General features: G+C 33.9%; 1 protein-coding gene and 1 pseudogene across 1 annotated transcript; both read left to right on the top strand.

Annotated features, from left to right (window-relative positions):
• Positions 1–1,558: 1,558 nt before the first annotated feature.
• On the top strand, positions 1,559–2,540 carry LOC101264950 (uncharacterized). The gene is made up of 3 exons (XM_004243883.1): positions 1,559–1,891; positions 2,021–2,166; positions 2,414–2,540. Exons 1-3 carry the CDS (start codon positions 1,559–1,561, stop codon positions 2,538–2,540), a joined length of 606 nt encoding a protein of 201 aa, XP_004243931.1.
• A 15,811-nt stretch (positions 2,541–18,351) lies between these two features.
• Positions 18,352–19,707, top strand: part of LOC109120708 (protein FIP1-like) — a 48,033-nt pseudogene continuing 46,677 nt past the window's right edge.

Raw genomic sequence — 19,707 nt, 5'->3', positions numbered from 1 at the left:
GAGAAATTGTATATAACTGTCGAATTTAATGAAAGTTTGAAGGTTATCATTCATTGAATTCACCCTTCTTTAAAGTATACATAATTGTTGAGAATGAAAAAGTTGGTTCGATAATTAAAAAAATTAAATATGGCAACAATTATGTACTTCTTCTCACTGCAACAAAAATGACCATTAACAACATTTAATTCTTAAGTGCCGTTAAATATGTATTTTTAGCGACAATTGTCACTCTTTGTATATGTCTCTAAAGCCTTTATCGACATTTATTCTAATGACACTTAACTAATGCCGGTAAAAACTTTAGTACTCTTTATTAATGTCAATATTTAATTCCGCTAAAAGTTGTTTTTGTTTTAGTGGATCCATTTCATATTAATTGAATTTTAAGGTGTTTTTAAATTTTCAAATTAACTTAATTGTTCAATCTTCAAGACTATTTTTAAAATATTCTTCCAATTTTACTCTTTATTTAATGTGATGACTTCAATGAATTTGACAATAATTAATAAGGATAAAAATGAAAAACTATATTGAATTTAGGGAAAATGCACAAGTACCCCCTCAACCTATGTCCGAAATTTCAAAGACACACTTATACTATTTGAAGGTCCTATTACCCCACTGAACTTATTTTATATGTAATTTTCTACCCCTTTTCAGCCTACGTGACATTAGCTTGAAAAAAGAAGTCAACCAACGCTAGACCCACAAGATAGTGCCACGTTGGCCGAAAAGAGGTAGAAAATTATTAATAAAATAAGTTAAGGGGGGTAATAGGACCTTAGTATAGTATAAGTGTGTCTCTGAGATTTCAGGCATAGTTTGAGGGGGGTACTTGTGCATTATCCCTTGAATTTATGTCTTAATCTACTTTTCTTAAAAAGTGTGGAACACCTCAAAAATTCAATTAATATGGAAAGGAGTGAGTATAGTTTTTCTTTTGAATTTTCTATTTTAAAATGATTTGTCTATTAAAAAATTATGTGTCTAACGTGACACTTGACATTTTTTTAAATTAAAAATTTAATTTTAAAATTGCTAATTTTTTTGGTGACACGTGACACTTTTTACGTCTCATATTATATATATGTAGTTTTTCAATTTTTTTTTTAAAAATAATAATTTTATTTTTTTTATCGTGGTGACACATGACACTTTTTGCATCTCCTATTATATATAAATAGATATATAGTGTTGTAAATCCATTGTATAGTATATGTGGATTATCCATTAGATTTATCCACTATTAAATGGGGGATTCATGTAAGGTGCTTCCAAGGTGATAAGAACTTCCAAGATAACTATTTATCTAATAATTAGATGACTTTTGGAGTGATATCTCAACATTATAAATAGAGAATCACTCACCATTTAGATGAAACACTTGAATAAGAAGATTTCTTTCATCTATCTTATACTTATTGTCTTTTTCTTATTATTATTCTTATAATATTCTGAGTTTTCTTTATAATACGTTATCAACACGAAGTTGCTACTTGAAAAGGTATTATATAAATATTTTTATTTAATTCACATATTCTCTCATTATCTCATTATGTCGAATTTATCCAAACTTGAGTTTGTGGCATTAGATATTTCTGAAAAGAATTATCTTTCATGGGTACTCGCTGCTGAGATTCACTTAGTTGCTAAAGGTCTTGATGCCACCATTACTCAGGGAAATGAAGCATCAAGCCAAGATAAGGCGAAGGTTATGATTTTCATTCGTCATCATCTTAATGAGGGCCTGAAGATTGAATATCTGATGGTAAAAGATCCACTTGAATTGTGGATTGATTTAAAGGGGAGATATGACCACCTAAAGGCAACAGTATTGCAAAGTACTCGTTATGAGTGGAACCATTTACAGTTTCAAGATTTTAAGACCGTAATTGAATACAATTCTGTTGTAATCAGGATAACCTCCCAATTGAAATTATGTGGGGAGACTATAAAAGATGAGGACATGGTGGAAAAGACACTTGCTACTTTTCATGTCTGAAATATGATATTGCAGCAGCAACATCGTGAAAAGGATTTTCAGAAATATTCTGAATTAATTTTATGTCTTTTGGTGGTTGAGAAACATAATGCTCTTTTAATGAAAAATCATGAAGCTCGTCCTACTAGAGCTGCTCCATTAAGGAGGCAAATGTGGTGGAAGTACGTGATCAATCTGATGTAAAAAGAGATGATCATCGGGGCTATAATAATGCAGGGGACGTGACAAAGATAAGAGGTAATACATCAATCGTCGAGGTGGTGGTCCTAATAAAAGGGAGAACAACATGAGTTCTCATAATAACCCCTCAAAAAGTAATTGTTATCGTTGTGACATGAAAGGCCATTAGAAGAATAAATGTCGCACACAAGAGCATTTTGTTAAGCACTACCATAATTCCTTTAAAAGGAAAAGAAATAAAAGTGGTGCTTCCTCTTCTAATGCTCGAGCTGAGTCACATATGACTCTTACAAATGATGATAAGCCGGAAACATCTCAGAAATATGATAAGGAATTGAAGCAAAATTGGCTTTAAAGGATGATGTTTTTGATGGTCTTGGTAACATTACTCATATGGAAGTTGATGACTTCTTTGGAGATCGAAATTGATGTTTGATCTTTTAGCTGGGGAATGAAGTCTGTTAATATTTTACTTATTTGCTTTTTAGTTATCATGTTCTTCATGTTGAAGTGCTTAAATTTTCGTTGTTAGTTTTGTTTCGTACTTCTTTTAATGTATTTTTTTTAATGAAAATGAATAGAAATCCCCAGTTGTCAGTTGGATTCAAGATGAGTAATGGAGATGTATGCCTTCTTGATAGTGCTACAATACCTACAATATTAAAAGAAAAGAAATACTTTTCTAATTTGGTTATGAAAATGGCATATGCCAACACAATATCAAGTAGTACAAAATTAATTGAGGGATCTGGAAGAGCGACCTTATTACTACCTAGAGGAACAATATTGGACATTGATAAGGCATTATATTGTAGTAAGTTCAAAAAAACTTATTAAGTTTCAAAGTTATTCGCCAAAATGACTATCACGTTGAGACGACTAATGAAGGAAAGGTTGAATACCTTTACATTACTACAATTAATGTAGAAAAGAAAATTGTGCATGAAAAATTACCTGCATTTTCTTCTAGGATGTACTATACAAGTATAAGTAAAGTTGAATCACATGTCGTAGTAAACAAAAGGTTTACTAATTTTAATGATTTTATTATTTGACATGACCGGTTGGGCCATTCCAAATTTAATATGATGCGCAAAATCATTGAGAACTCACATGGGCACACCTTAAAGAGCCCAAATATCCTTCAATCAAAGAAATTCTCTTGTGATTCTTGTTCTCAAGAAAAGTTGATCATTATACCATCAACAGTGAAGGTTGAAATTGAATCCCCAGTGTTTCTGGAACGTATACAGGATGATATATGTGGACCAATTTAACCTGCATACGGACCCTTTAAATATTATATGGTCTTGATATATGTTTTTACAAGATGGTCACATGTGTGTTTATTATCAACTCGCAACATGACTTTTGCGAGATTGTTGGCTCAAATAATAAGATTGAAAGCACAATTTCCAGACTATAAAATAAAGACAATCCGTCTAGATAATGCTGGTGGGTTTACATATCAGACATTTAATGATTATTGTATGTCTACTGGTATAACAGTTGAACATCCAGTTGCGCATGTTCACACTCAGAACGGTCTAGCAGAATCATTGATTAAACGTCTGTAATTGATAGTAGACCATTAATAATGAGAACAAAGTTAGTTGCGTCTATGTGGGTGCATGCTATTTTTCATGCAGCATCACTTGTGCGCATAAGGCCGACCAATTATCATGAATTCTCCCCATTACAATTGGCTTTTGGTCAAGGTCCAAACATTTTCCATATTAGAATTTTTGTATGTGCGCTGCATATCCCAATTGCTCCACCACAACACACAAAGATGGGGCCCCAAAGAAGGTTGGGGATATATGTTGAGTATGAATCTCCTTCAATCATAAAATATTTGGAGCCTATGACTGGAGATTTATTTAAGGCAAGATTTGTTGATTGTCATTTTGATGAATCACTATACCCAACATTAGGGGGAGGACATAAGCAGCTGGGAAAAGAGATAGATTGGAATTTATCAACTCTATCTGATCTAGATCCTCGAACAAATCAACGTGAAGAAGACGTTCAAAGAGTAATTTATTTACAAAACCAAGGATTACTAAATCGCATATTTCAGCTGCTAATGCTCCAGTTCGAGTTGATGTTCCAGCAGGACAAATAGTTAAGGCAAATGAGTCTAGACCACATTTGAAACGTGGTAGACCAATTGATTTCATGGATGAAAATCCTCGAAAGAGAAAAGGAATAAATGATCAAGATGATCACGGGTTGAAAGAAATATCTCAAGATGAGACCCAAGTTATAACATATGATGAAATATCCGAGGAGGTTCAAACTTCTGAAAACAATGAAAATTCAATGAATTATGTCTCGATGAGAAAGTTGTGGAATCAAAATAATATTGTGATTGACAACATATTTATATATAATGTTGCTATTGATATAATGCAACAAGATGAAGATTTTGAGCCAAAATCTGTTCACGAATGAAGACAAAGAAACATAGGCCAAAATGGAAGGATGCAATTCAAGCCGAATTGACTTCACTAGAAAAACGTGAAGTTTTCGGACCAACAATCCAAACACCTAAAGGTATCAAGCCAGTTGAGTACAAATGGGTTTTTGTACGAAAAAGAAATGATAAAGATGAAGTCGTGAGATATAAAGCGCAACTTGTTGCTCAAGATTTTTCTCAAAAACCTGGCATTAATTATATGGAGACATATTCTCCTGTGGTAGATACGATTCCTTCAGATATCTCATAAATCTGGCAGTTCATGAGAAACTGAAAATGTGTCTAATGGACGTTGTCACAACCTATTTATTTGGCTCACTGAACCACAATATTTTTATGAAATTCCTGAAGCATTCAAAATATCTGAAGCATACAATGATTCAAGAGAAACTTGTTCAATAAAGCTTCAAAAATCATTGTATGGATTTGAAACAGTTAGGGAGGATGTGGTAAAATCGTCTGAGTAAATATTTATTAATGAAAGGATACAAAAATGATACGATTTGTCCCTGCATTTTTATTAAACGCTCGAAATCTGATTTTGTTATAATAGTTGTGTATGTTGATGATTTGAATATCATTGACACTTGTAAAGAACTTTTAGAAGTTGTTGAGTGTCTGAAAAGAGAATTTGAAATGAAATATCTCGGCAAGATAAAATTTTGTCTTGTCCTACAGATTTAGAATTTGTCAAATGGAATACTTGTTCATCAATCAACTTACACAAAAAAGATATTAAATCATTTTTACATGGATAACTCACATCCATTGAGTACTACAATAGTGGTAAGATTGCTTGACGTCAACACAGATCCATTTCGACCTCAAGAGAAGGATGAAGAGCTTCTTGGTGATGAAATTCCTTACCTTAGTGCAGTTGGGGCACTAATGTACCTTGCTAACAATACTCGATCAGATATATGTTTTGTAGTAGGTCTACTGGCAAGATTCAGTTCCTCCCCAACAAGAAGACATTGACATGGTGTTAAACACGTTATTCAATATCTTCAAGAGACCATGGACATGGGTTTATTCCATTCCAATAAATCCAAGTCAGACCTGATTGGTTATGTAGATGCAGGGTATTTATCTAATCCGCATAAAGCTCGATCACAAAACGGCTATTTGTTTACATGTGGAGACACACCAATATCTTGGCGATCAATGAAGTAACGTTGGTAGCCACTTCTTCAAATCATGCAAAAATAATAGTCATCCATGAAGCAAGTCGAGAGTGCGTCTGGTTGAGATCAATGACCCATCATATTCAGGAAATGTGTGGTTTTTCTTTGAAAAAGAATACATCAACCACAATGTACGAAGATAATGCTTCATGTATAGCTCAATTGAAAGGAGGATAAATCAAAGGAGACCGGACAAAGCATATTTCACCAAAGTTCTTTTTCATGCATGTTCTTCAACAAAATGGCGAGATTGAAGTTCAACAAATTCGTTCAAGTCATAATCTTGCTGATTTATTCACTAAGGCATTGCCAACATCAACGTTTCAGAAGTTAAGATACAAGATTAGAATGCGCCGTCTCTGAGAAATCAAGTAAAGTTTTCATCAGGGGGAGTCAAATACGCGTTGTACTCTTTTTCTTAACTATGGTTTGTCCCAAGTTGAGTTTTCCTTATAAGGTTTTTAACGAGGCAACATTCAAAGCGTATTATGAGATATGTGTACTTTTTTTCCTTCACTAGGCTTTTTCCCACTAAGTTTTTCCTAGTAAGGTTTTAACGAGGCTCATAATCTATAGATATCCAAGGGGGGGGGGGGTGTTGTAAATCCATTGTATAGTATATGTGGATTATCCATTAGAGTTATTCACTATTAAATGAATTCATGTATAGGTGCTTCCAAGGTGATAAGAACTCCCAAGATAACTATGTATCTATTAATTAGATGACTTTTGGACTGATATCTCAACTCTATAAATAGAGAATGAGTCACCATTAGGATGACATACTTGAATAAGAAAATTTCTCTCCTCTATCTTATACTTCTTGTCTTCTTCTAATTATTATAACATTCTGAGTTTTCTTTATAATATATAGATGATTATAGTTACTATTCTTATTATTATAACATTCTGAGTTTTCTTTATAATATATAGATGATTATAGTTACTATTTTTTGATAATTATTATATCCTAATATAATTTGTGCACAACTCAACTATTTTATAAAGTATCTATTACCATCTACTTAATATAAACGTAGTACTCTGTATAATTTCTAAATTATACGAACTTTTTTTTTTTAAAAAAATATATAAAATATTATATTTGAATCACATCAAACATTGATTAGTTTGACTATACTCTAAATTAAGCCAAATACTTGATATGAGAGAGTACTAATTATGGAGTAACATAAATACATATTATCTCTTATTGACATAATACAAACAAATAACAATTGAAAAAGAAATGAAGAGGAGAGTGGCAAGCATAGGAAAAGAAGAATGAACATATGATAAGGCATTCATATTATACATTTTAGATACAAATTTTTTTTGTTCAATGTCTACTTAAGCATCTATCAGGTAATTAAAAATTAATCTATTGATGTTAATTCATATAATTAAATGAGTTGACATATTTAATTAGTTAACTTATATATATATATATATTGGACTCTTAAAAGTTTTCTCTATAATTTCAGAAAAAAATGCTCTATAAAATTATTTATCAACGTTCACGTGTTCAATCCAAATAAGTACTAGTGATTCAATATATCAATGAAATTTTAGGAATAAGATATAAGTATCTCTAGACCATGACTAAAATTTCAGAGGCACATCTAATTAAACTAAGACTCTATTACCTCCTAATTCAATTTTTAGGTAATTTAATATACCGTTTTGACTTATGTGACATTCAAATATCGCTCACGTGCCTCAACATGGAGTCATTAAGTGTGCCACATAAGTCAAAAATTATATATATATATATATATATATATATATATATATATATATATATATATAAAGTTCTACTTTACTAAAAGTATGTCTCTAAGATTTTGAGCATCGTCTAGGAGTACTTGAGTCTTAACCCAAATTTTTATGACAAACATAAGTCATTTATATATATTTTATATTACCTTAAAGGCATGACTGTTAGGATCGAATTCACGCACACACACTAGATGAATGAAGAACACAAGAACTTTCAAGAGAAAGAGATGAGAGATCTAGAGAGAGAAAGAGAAAACCCAATATTTCGTGGTAACACCCTGTGAGTAAACTTCCACGGTGGTGAGGTATATTTATATTAATAAATCAGAGTATTTTTGGTTACAGAGAATAAATAGGAGAACCTAAAATAGAGAATAAATAGGAAAGCCTAAAATAGAAAATAAATAGGAAAACCTAAAATTAATCAGGCTCCACTACCTAACAATTCTCCCACTTGGAGACTGACTCAGTCATCCAAAAAATACATTCTCAAAAAAAATCTCTTCATCATCAACATCTTTACCGTACCGCAACATCTGTAGCAACAACTACAGAAGACCAACCGAGGTTTTACATAACCTCAGTTTCCCAACATCAACACATTTTGTCAACATGTCTGCCGGGTTCTTTGCACCTTCTATCTTCTCCAAGCACATATCACCATCCTCCACTGCCCTGCGAGTGAAATGGTATCGCCTTCTGATGTGCTTTGTCTTCGAATGATAGACTGAATTTTTCACCAACTGTATGACACTTTGGTTATCTGAGTAAAGAATCTTCTCGCTCTGCTTCTTGCCCAATTCCTCAAGATAATCTTCCAGCCATATCATCTCTTTCCCAGCTTCAGCTATTGCCACATACTCAGCTTCAGTAGATGAAAGAGAAGCACACTTCTAAAGCCTGGATATCCAACTCACTGCTGTTCCACCTATGGTGTAAATGTACCCTGATGTACTCTTGCTCGAGTCAACATCCCCACCAAGATCAGCATCCACAAAACCCTGTAGAGTCACCTTGCCTTTGCCAAAACAATGTGAAGTACTGGATGTACCTCTCAGATACCTCATAAGCCACTTCACAGCTTCCCAATGCTCTTTCCCAGGGTTCGCCATGTACCTGCTAACAACTCCCACTGCATGTGCTATATCAGGTCTAGTGCAGACCATAGCATACATCGGACTACCAACTTCTGAAGCATATGGAACAAGTGCCATGTGATCACGCTCCTCGACAGTCTTGGGTGACTGCTCTTTTGACAATTTAAAGTGATTTGCCAATGGAGTAGTCCTTGGTTTAGCATCATTAACCCTGAATATGCTCAACACCTTCTCAATGTACAACTCCTGAGATAGATTTAAAGTGCCAGCAGATCTATCCCGAGAAATCTTCATTCCCAAAATCTGTTTTGCTGGACCCAAATCTTTTATCTGAAACGCTGCAGACAACCTTGTCTTCAGATTGTTAATCTCCCTCATACTAGATCCTGCAATCAACATATCATCCACATACAAGAGTAGAAATACATATGAATCAGTGTATTTTTTGAAGTAACAACAAGGATCATTTTCAGCTTTGCAGAATCCACTCTTGGTCATGAAGGAGTCAAACTTCTTGTACCACTTCCTTGGTGCTTGCTTTAGTCCATACAAGCTCCTGGTGAGCTTGCACACCATGTGTTCCTTGCGTGGAACCACAAATCCTTCCGGTTGCTGCATATACATCTCTTTGTACAGATCTCTATGTAAAAATGTTGTTTTTACATCCATTTGCTCTAGATGCAAATTCTCCGATGCAACAACACTTAACATAATTCGAATAAAGGTTAACTTCACAACAGGAGAGAATATTTCAGCATAATCCATACCTTTCCTTTGTGAATATCCTTTAACCACTAAACGAGCCTTGAACCTTCTTTTGCCATCTGGTTCAGTCTTGATTCTGAACACCCACTTGTTCAGCAAAGCTCTCTTCCCGGAAGGTAGCTCAGTCAACACCCCTGTGTCGTTCTTCTCAAGTGACCTCATATCATCATCCATGGCTTGCTCCCACTTGATTGAATCGTCCACTTGTAGGGCCTCATCAAAAGACTCTGGTTCCCCCTCATCAGTCAACAATATATAGTGTAATGAAGGTGAATACCTATCTGGTGCCCCTATGAATCTGGATGATCTCCTTAACACCTGCTCAGGTGTAACTTGCTCCACTTCAGATTCTTCAGTAGGAGGTGGTTGAGTATCTGCTTCGACATCTCTGGGGTTACTCTTCTCCAACTCAACCTCAACTCCCACTTGCTTTGTAATCTCTAGAACCTTCTGCTCTCTGTCCTTGTACAGGACAGACTCATCAAATGTCACGTCACAATGTCTCAGGATCTTTCTGTTCTTGTCATCCCAAAACCTGTAACCAAACAAATCAGAACCATAGCCTATGAAGTAACACTTCACAGCCTTGGCATCAAGCTTGTCTCTCTTTTCTGGGTCAACATGACATAAGCAGTGCAACAAAAAGTCCTCAAGTATGAGTACTTGAGTTCTTTTCCTGTCCACACCTCCTCTGGAATCTTGAACCCTAAAGGAACTGATGGTCCCCTTTTGATCAAGTATGCAGCTGTGCTCACAGCATCTGCCCAAAGTGTTTTGGGCAGCCCACAGTGTATCCTCATACTCGTTGCACGCTCATTCAATGTTCTGTTCATCCTCTCAGAAATCCCATTTTGCCTTGCCTTACTAGGAACTATTCTCATCAATCTGATTCCCTCAGCTGCACAGAATGCCTTGAACTCTAATTTGTCATACTCTCCTCCATTGTCAGACCTTAGGCATTTGACTTTCAAATCGGTCTGATTCTCAACTTCAGCTTTCCACTTCTTGAAAGTTGCAAACACATCTGACTTATGCTTCAAGAAGTAAAATCATACCTTCTTGCTGAAATCATCAATGAAGGTAACATAGAATCTGGATTCTCCAAGTGATGATACTGGAGATGGTCCCCAAACATCTGTATGGACCATTTCCAACCGCACTTTCTTTGGCTCTCTAGGAATCATGGTGAAGCTTACTCTTTTCTGTTTGCCCGTAACACAGCTCTCGCAAAGACCCATATTAACAGACTTCAGACCCTCTAATGCTCCTTTTGCAACCAACATCTTCATTCCTTTAGTACTCATGTGTCCAAGTTTATTGTGCCACAGACATGAACCGAAAGCACCTTCAGCAACAACAACCATGTTTATACAGCCTGCAGTGGTGTACAAAGTTCCAGATTCGGTGCCACAAGCTACTACCATAGCACCTTTCACGATCTTCCATGAACCTTTTCCAAACTCTGCTGCATATCCCGTGCTATCCAACTGACCAATAGAGATCAGATTTTTCTTGATCCCAGGAATATATCTGACATCCTCCAATGCCCACTGGTTTCCCGAGGTGGTCTTTATGCAAACATCCCCCTTTCCTTCAATCTCTAAGGCTTTATTGTCATCAAGATATATTTTTCCAAAATTTCCAGATTTGAAATTTTGAAACAACTCCTTGCTTGGAGATGAATGGAAAGATGCACCAGAATCCAAAATCCATGATTCAACCGGGCTGTTCACACTAAGGATTAGAGCATCCCCAATGTCCTCTGCTGAATTTACAGAATCATTGTCATCTCCAAATTTCTTATTCTGTTTCTTCTTTGGCTTTGTATATTCTGTCCGAAAGTGCCCTTTTTCTCCACAATTCCAACAAGTCACATTTGATCTTTTCAGGGATTTTCCTCAATTCTTTGATTTTGATCGACCATGTTGATTTTGGACTTTCGTCGTACTTCTCCCCCTTTGATCAACGCTGAGAGCACTGCCCGATGAATCTCCCACTTCTCGTTTGCGAATATTTTCACTAATAACAACATCACGGATTTCATCAAACTTCAGTTTCTCAGATCCACTTGAACTGCTAATCGCAGCAACAACAGTATCCCAAGACTCGGGCAGAGATGACATCAAAATCAACGCCTTAATTTCATCTTCAAAATTAATATCCACAGAATTGAGTTGACTCACAATCATATTGAACTCGTTTATATGATAAAAAACGGATCCAGTTTCAGACATCTGTAAATTGAACAATCTACGCATCAAATCTACCTTGTTCATAGCCAATGATTTTTCATACATGTTTGATAGTGCCTTCAACAGATCTGACGTAGTCTTCTCCTTCACGATGTTCAACGCCACGTTTCTTGATAAAGTCAACCGGATCAACCCTAGAGCCTGGCGATCCTTGAGTTTCCACTTCTCCTCCGTCATGGATTCCAGCTTCACCCTGGTAAACGGTTCGTGAAGATCTTTCTGGTACAAATAATCTTTGATCTGTATCTTCCAGAAACTGAAATCAGATTCATCAAACTTCTCGATTCCAAGCTTCGAACTATCCATCTTCAGTGATCGTGTTGAATCTCCTTTGCTCTGATACCAGTTGTTAGGATCGAATTCACGCATACACTAGATGAATGAAGAAAACAAGAACTTTCAAGAGAAAGAGATGAGAGATCTAGAGAGAGAAAGAGAAAATCCAATATTTCGTGATAACACCCCGTGAGTAAACTTCCACGGCGGTGAGGTATATTTATATTAATAAATCATAGTATTTTTGGTTACAGAGAGTAAATAGGAGAACCTAAAATAGAGAATAAATAGGAAAGCCTAAAATAGAGAATAAATAGGAAAACCTAAAATTAATCAGGCTCCACTACCTAACAATGAACTCCTAACTTGAATGTTAAATTACTATAATATCTCTAACTTAGGCTGTGACTTTTCTGATAACTTGTGATTTTCTATGAGTTGTAACTTTTTCAAAGAGTTGTGCCATTATCAAATAATTGTGACTTTTTTAATAAGTTATTACTTTTAGAAAGGATTCTGACTTCTAGGAAAGGTCATGACTTTTCAGATAAGACGCAAAAACCGCTGTTCATACTATCTTCTGTTGACTATAAATAGATGAGTTTCCTTTTATTTTTCAACCACAATTTTTTTAAATAATCTACTCTTCTTCTTCTTCTTTATTATATTCGAGTGAGTTCGAAAATCTGCGAATATGAGGTACCACTATTCTGATGAATTAAATTGTTCTATCCTAAGAGGTATATTTCTTAACCTTAAGTACTTGAGGAAAATAATTTTGAAGATACAATAATTATTTTTTTGCTTAGTAATATATGGAGTTAAGGTGATGTAGTCTAAATTCATTTATTTTTGTTAACAATTCTCTTGTGATGTAGATATATGCTTCTGAATATCTTTTTCAAAAGTTATTAAAATTCTCAAGAGTTAGAGAATTGTCACAATTTATTTTTGGATGCTCAAGACAAAAAAATGAATTTATTTATCAATGCTACTGATGTGATTTAGATTCTCAAGAAGTTTGCTTCAAAATAGTTATTACTATATAAAAATTGCCCTTTTGTTTTACTAATTTACTATTTCTTGGTATTTAAGTATTTTCGACGAAGAGAAGTTTATATGACTTGTAATAACGTTAGTTGAAGTTTGTATTGGTTTAATTTTTATTGTAGTCTAAATTCATTTGTTTGTTTTTTAATAATTTCTCTTGTGATGTAAACATATGTTTCTGAATATTTTTTTCAAAAATGAATAAACTTATCAAGAGGTTGAGAATTGTCACAATTTTTTTTTATGCCCAAGACAAAAAAATGAATTTATTTATAAATGCTACTTATATGATTTAGATTGTAAGGAGTTTGCTTCAAAATAGTTATTACTATATAAACATTGCTCTTTTGTTTTACTAATTTACTATTTCTTAATATTTCAGTATTTTTTATGAAGAAAAGTTCATATGACTTATAATAACGCCAGTGAAAGTTTGTATTAGTTTAATTTTATTGTAGTCTAATTAATTTATTTTTGTTAACAATTTCTTTTCTGATTTAGATATATGTTTATTAGTATCTTTTTCCAAATTTATTAAATAGAGTTAGAAAATTATCACAATTTAATAAACTATTAAATATTTCCAAGTAGTTAACTTAAAAATCATTATTACTAGTAAATATTACCCTTTTGTTCTACTAATAAACTATTTTTTTTAACATTTCAGTATTTTTTATGAAGAAAAGTGCATATAACTTCTAATAATGCCAGTTGAAGTCTGTATTAGTTTAATTTATATGAGATATATATTTTCACAAATGTATTATCAAGTTAACATGATTTTCTAACTCAAAATATATTATTTTAAAATATTCTGGGTTATTCTATAAATAAAATCACGATAAATGTGAAAGTATGTGAATCTATATGAAGTTAAAATCTAATAAACAAATAAAAAATAATAACATTAATTCAAAATCCTATTTATTTATGTTATTATAAAATTTATTAGTAATTCATTTATTGCACATTAATTATTGCAAATGTTATTCACACTCTTTTATTTGCATAGTTATTACTTGAATTACTTCTAACTTTCATCTTTTCCTAGTTAACTTTTGATCAATAATTTTTTATATTATACCGTCCCTATATATGTGATAATACGATGTTGTTATTTTTCCTTGGACGAATCATGCTTGGTTGAATAAATTGATAATTGTTTACAGGTATATGAACTATATCTGTGTTGGTTACAGAATAAACATGTGACTATATATACAGAAAATGGTCAAAATTACCTTTCAACTATTTGAAATAGATCAAATATACCTTTTAAGTATATTGGGCTTGAAACTATCCCTTTAAGTTAGACTACAGGGGTAGTTTGAGCCCAAAAATACTTAAAGGGTATATTTGATCTATTTAAATAGTTAAAAGGTAATTTGACCATTTTCCGTTATATATATGATTTCATGATAGATTATACGGATAATGATCAAAATTATCCTTGAACTATGCAAAATAGATTACTTATACTCTCAATTACATTTTGAGAAAAAAAAATACCCCCATGTTATCTTAGGAGACCACAAATACCCTCAAGAGTTACACCCAAATTTTTTAGTGACATGACATGACACATAAGACTAATCCCTCCACTTAAGTGTTTCCAACTAAGATTCACTACAAAAAAACTTGATCTTTAGCGGCAGCAAAGTTGCCAGAAAATCTCAAAATATTGTCACTAAAGGTTATGAGTGACTTTTAGTGACGATTAATAGTAAAACCTATTTTTTCAAAAATAAAATATGATAATTAATTTTCAATTGCAGCCTTATTTTCTAAAATAAATAAATTACAATATTAATATTCAAAACACCCAATATTATTTTGAAAAATCATGAAAATTACTTCTTTATCCATATCTCCTATTGTATATTGCATCATGGTATATTTTATACATTAACATATATCATAAAAATAAATCATACAGTGTCTTTAAACTCCTACTTAATCAATATCATTTTTTTTCTTAAATTTAAAGAAGAAGAAAAATTGAAATTTAATGTTAAAAATTTTTAGTTACGATTTTTTGGGCTTTTGTGGCAACTATTGTCACCGCTGAAGGTCTAGTTCTTTTATAATGAATCCTAGTTGGCAATGCTTAGGTAGAAGGATTAGTCCCACCTGGCTTGCCAAGTCAATAAAAATATGGGGTGTTAACGCTTGAGGGTATATGTGATCTATTAGGATAACAGTAGGGGCATTTCTGATCCCAAAATGCAACCAACGATATAAGTGGTTCACATAGTTCAAGGGAAATTTTAACCATTTTTCGTATATTATATTCATTTTTCTCCACTGATTTCACCATTTCCCACCTAACCCAAATTTCCCAAAAAAATAGAAAAACAAAGCAACTGTCGGTTAAATGTGTAATATTCAATTTCCCCTATAAAATAGGAACTAAAAATACTTTTTTTTCATCTATCAAATACATACACACCTAACTTTATATTATCTTAACTACTAAATAACCCCTAATGTCGGGATTAAAGATTAAGGGGACAGTGCAAAATTATGAATGTTTCAAGCTTTAATTTTAATTTTTACTTTTTTCACAATTTTTTTTGGGTTAACTGTGGACAGTTAGATAACTATCTTTGATTAATGAACATAGACTGTGAAGAAGTTAAATATGAGAGCGAACAAAAAAAACTCATCTATTATGTTATAAATTATAAAACAAAAATTAATATGCATAAATAGTTCTAAAAAACTAAAATGTAGTTATTCTCCACATATTCATATGAATACACGCGCAAAGTATATCTAGTTAGATGACAAGAAAAATACATAACAATTATCGTCTATAAGGTAATATTAGTGAGATACAACTGATTATATGAGAACCTCATAAAATTGAAATTAATATATTATTGCATTTAACTAATAATTTTATTATTGATCATCGTCATAGGTTCGTGTGAATAAGAGATATATACAATGATTCACATTGAACATTTATAAAAAAATCTGCAATATTATATGATGCAAAACTTGTTATTCAAACTTTACTTATATTTACTGAATTGATAATCACGTGTGTGTCGAAAATCTAATTTAGCCAAAAAAACAACAATAAATTAGAAATAAAATAAGGAAGAGAAAAAAAACACCCTTGCATAAAACGAAACACAGTGGTTTGTTTTGAAGTGAGAGTTTTGCAAAGGGAATTTTTCAGAAAGAAAATGTCTATGTATGACGACGAAAACAATTTGTAAGCGCTCTCTAATCACATAATTCTCAAATTCTAACAATCTTCATCCTAAGTATTTCGATTTTCTATTGCGGATCTTTGTTTCCGTATTAATTTTCATGTTTTACTGCCTGAAAATTTTGTAAATTCATGCTTTGGCAATTTCTGTCAATACCTAATTGTGTAGAGTGGCTAACAATTCCGATAAGCTCTATTTCTATAGAATAAAATGTTGTTTGTTTAGTGACGCTGTCTTAATAGGATATTTTGTGTGGATTCTAGCTAAGTTTTCAGATATTTTGATTCTTCTTCCTTTTTCTATTAACTCCAGCGATTCTTTCGTGGAATCAACTAAATTAATATATTTGAGGGTCATAATCTTCAGGTTGTATGTGATAACCCGTCATGTCATCATGCCACTTAGGCTTTCTGGTACAAAGTTGCAAGTATATAGTGGATTATACTAGAGAAATAGGGAGGTTTCCCATGATAGATCCTAGAATTCCATGGATTTGCATGGAAGAGTCTTGTAACTTCTTAGCTAAATAAAAATTCTAAAAGAAAGCCCTTATTTGTAAATATTAAGGGACTTGAGCAACAATTTATATTTATACACTAGTCCCTAGATGATTAGTATAAATAGATGGTTATTCATTTGTAAAGACATCTAGAAAAATGATTCAACTTCTCTACAACACAAAAAGTTTCCTTTAGCAAAATTTTCTTCTTCCTTATCTAGCATTGAGTGTAGTAATCTAGTCTGACTTGGTATAGCAAAATTATGAGCAAGTATTCAAGTGTTGCATGTGCGCTGAGTTGAAGACTTAAAAAAGTGACAAAGTGGTGTCCGAATGAAGGGTGCGACTAGGGAATGACAAATAATGGAGAAACTAATGTAGCTAATAACTGAGGATACTGTTGGCATGAAGGCTCGTAAAAAAAGAGGAATGTCGCTAATAAGAGCTAGGAGGTGCCGTCCTAGGTATTGTCAAGCAAAAGGCTTATGTCCGAGGAATCATGTGCCGTGGAGGAGAGCAAGGATAAAGTGGGGTCCTGTTCAAGGACATCTCGCTTGGTAGAGAGTAGGTTATGAAGGTTAATGAGGGATGAATGTAATTAATATATTTGGCCAACACATTAGGAAACTTGAGGGCACCTTAGCATTCTCGAAGGGCATAATGTCAAAGAGATTGAGAGCATGTTAAATAACTTGGAAGGGTGTATATAGGTTGAGATAGGCAAAGGCAACCCATCACTACCTTAGAATGCAGACTCATGGAGGCATTGAGCACCATCTATACCATGAAGCCAAAAAGGGAGGCACCCACGGAGCATGTCGACGATAGTGCGGTTGAAACAATCAGGAATGTTATTGCGATGAGCGAGGCTAAGATAAAGGTCCCAAGACACCAATGATCAAAGGTGTTCCTGATGCAGAATATGTGGAGAACTTCCTTTTGAACTTAGAGAACTACTTCATACATGTCAAAATTAGGTATGATGACACGTAGGTCAACACTATTGTGTTATACCTATCAAAGACTATCATGCTATAGTGGAGAAAGAAAATGGCCGATACCGAGAGAGGTTTGTGCACCATTAACACTTTTGATCAATTCAAGATCAAGTTCAAGCAACAACTCTTCCCAAATAATGTCTTTTACGAGGCAAGATGCTAACCTAGAGAGTTGAAGCAAACAAGGAGGATAAGAGACTATGTTAAGGAGTTCACTACCCTTATGATTCAAATTCTAAACCTCACTGTCAATGAATTGTTTCAATTCATATATGGGTTGCTGAATCAAACTAAGAAGGTGTTGCAACACCAACAAGTCACAATTGTAGACCAAGCCATAGTAGTGGTCGAGTCTTAGATGGATTTCAGTCATGACAAGTATGATAAAGGCAAAGGCGAGGAGTCAAAGGGTAGTAATGGACTAATGCCAAAGGTGGAGGAGACCGTGCCAAAAACAAAAAGACCAACCAACAACACCCCAAGAATAAAGATTACTGTAAGTCTGACTTCAAGAAGTCAAGTGGCCGTTAGAGCTTAGCTGAAAAGTAAAGGCCCAGTCGGGAAAAATGGATGCAGAAAGCAACATGATGTGTGAAAGAAAGAAGCAAGCACAAAGAGAAAATTCGAGTACAACACAATTGGGTATGGTAGGACTATATGGCACTATCAAAAAGCAATCTACCAGGTCAAACGAGAACAGAAATCAGGACATGGACCTCACCATCAATAACAAGCCTGCTCGCGCATTGGTGTACATCGACACTAGAGCAACTCACAGTTTTGTGATTGAGGCCGCAAAAAAGAATGTCGGGTTAAATCTCACTCTAATTAACTCCCATGTCAAGACGGTGAATGCAGAAGCAACATAATGCTCATTTTATAGCCAATAATGTTGATGTCAAATTAGGCAATTGAAAAGTACCTGGCATGGTGCCTACAGTGACTAAGGAGACTAAAGATGTTATGCCCGAGGATCTACCTAAGCACTTCTTCCAATGTTGAGGTGGATTACATGTTTAAGTTGGAGCCTAGGGCTAAGATACCTGCATTCACCCCTTATCTTATAGTACTACCTAAGACGGAGGAGCTTAGGAAACAATCGAAAAAGCTATTGCATGTGGTCACATTAGCCCATCAAAGGCACTCTTTGGTGCATTAGTGTTGTTCTTAATGAAGTAGGATGGATTGTTGTGCTTATGCATAGACTATCGACACTTAATAAGTAAGAACAAGTTTCGAATCCTACTTATTGTTGACTTATTTGATAGACTAGGGAAAGCAAAGTACTTTACCAAGCTAGATCCTTGCAAAGGATAAGATCAAGTTTGTATTGTAGAAGGGGATGAGCTGAAGATAATATGTGTATGATATGTAGAGCCTTTGAGTGGTTGGTGATGCCCTTCGGCTTAACCAACACATATGCTTGATTTTGTACCCTCATGTGGAAGATTTTTCAGATCTACCTTTATCAATTTGTGGTAGTCGACTTGGCTGTCAGTCATCTACAATAATTCCTTGGAGAAGCATGTTTTACATTTATGAAAGGTTTTCCAAGTCTTACGGGAGTATAACTTATACGTTAAGATGGAGAAGTCAAGTTTGCACAATCAAAGGTACACTTTTTGGGCCATGTCATTAGAAATGTTGAGCTACACATGTATGAGGACAAAGTACATCTTATCCAAAAGTGGGAGGCACTTACAAAGGTAACCGAGTTGAGATCATTCCTTATCCTTGTTAACTACTATAGTTGGTTCAGTAGTGGATATTCAAGAAAAGCCAAACCATTGGCCGAGTTGCTAAAGACGAACAAATCAGGGGTTTGGGCCTAGTGAGGGTTACCTCTCCTATGTGGTTTGTGAGCTATTGCATAGGAGTGAGGGTTTTGACCTATGCGCACCCAAAGGGTAACGACTACGTGT

Source organism: Solanum lycopersicum, chromosome 7 (assembly GCF_036512215.1).
Source record: "Solanum lycopersicum chromosome 7, SLM_r2.1".
NCBI lineage: Eukaryota > Viridiplantae > Streptophyta > Magnoliopsida > Solanales > Solanaceae > Solanum > Solanum lycopersicum.
Note: the sequence above shows the minus strand (reverse complement) of the source record. Positions and strands in the feature narration are given on the sequence as shown.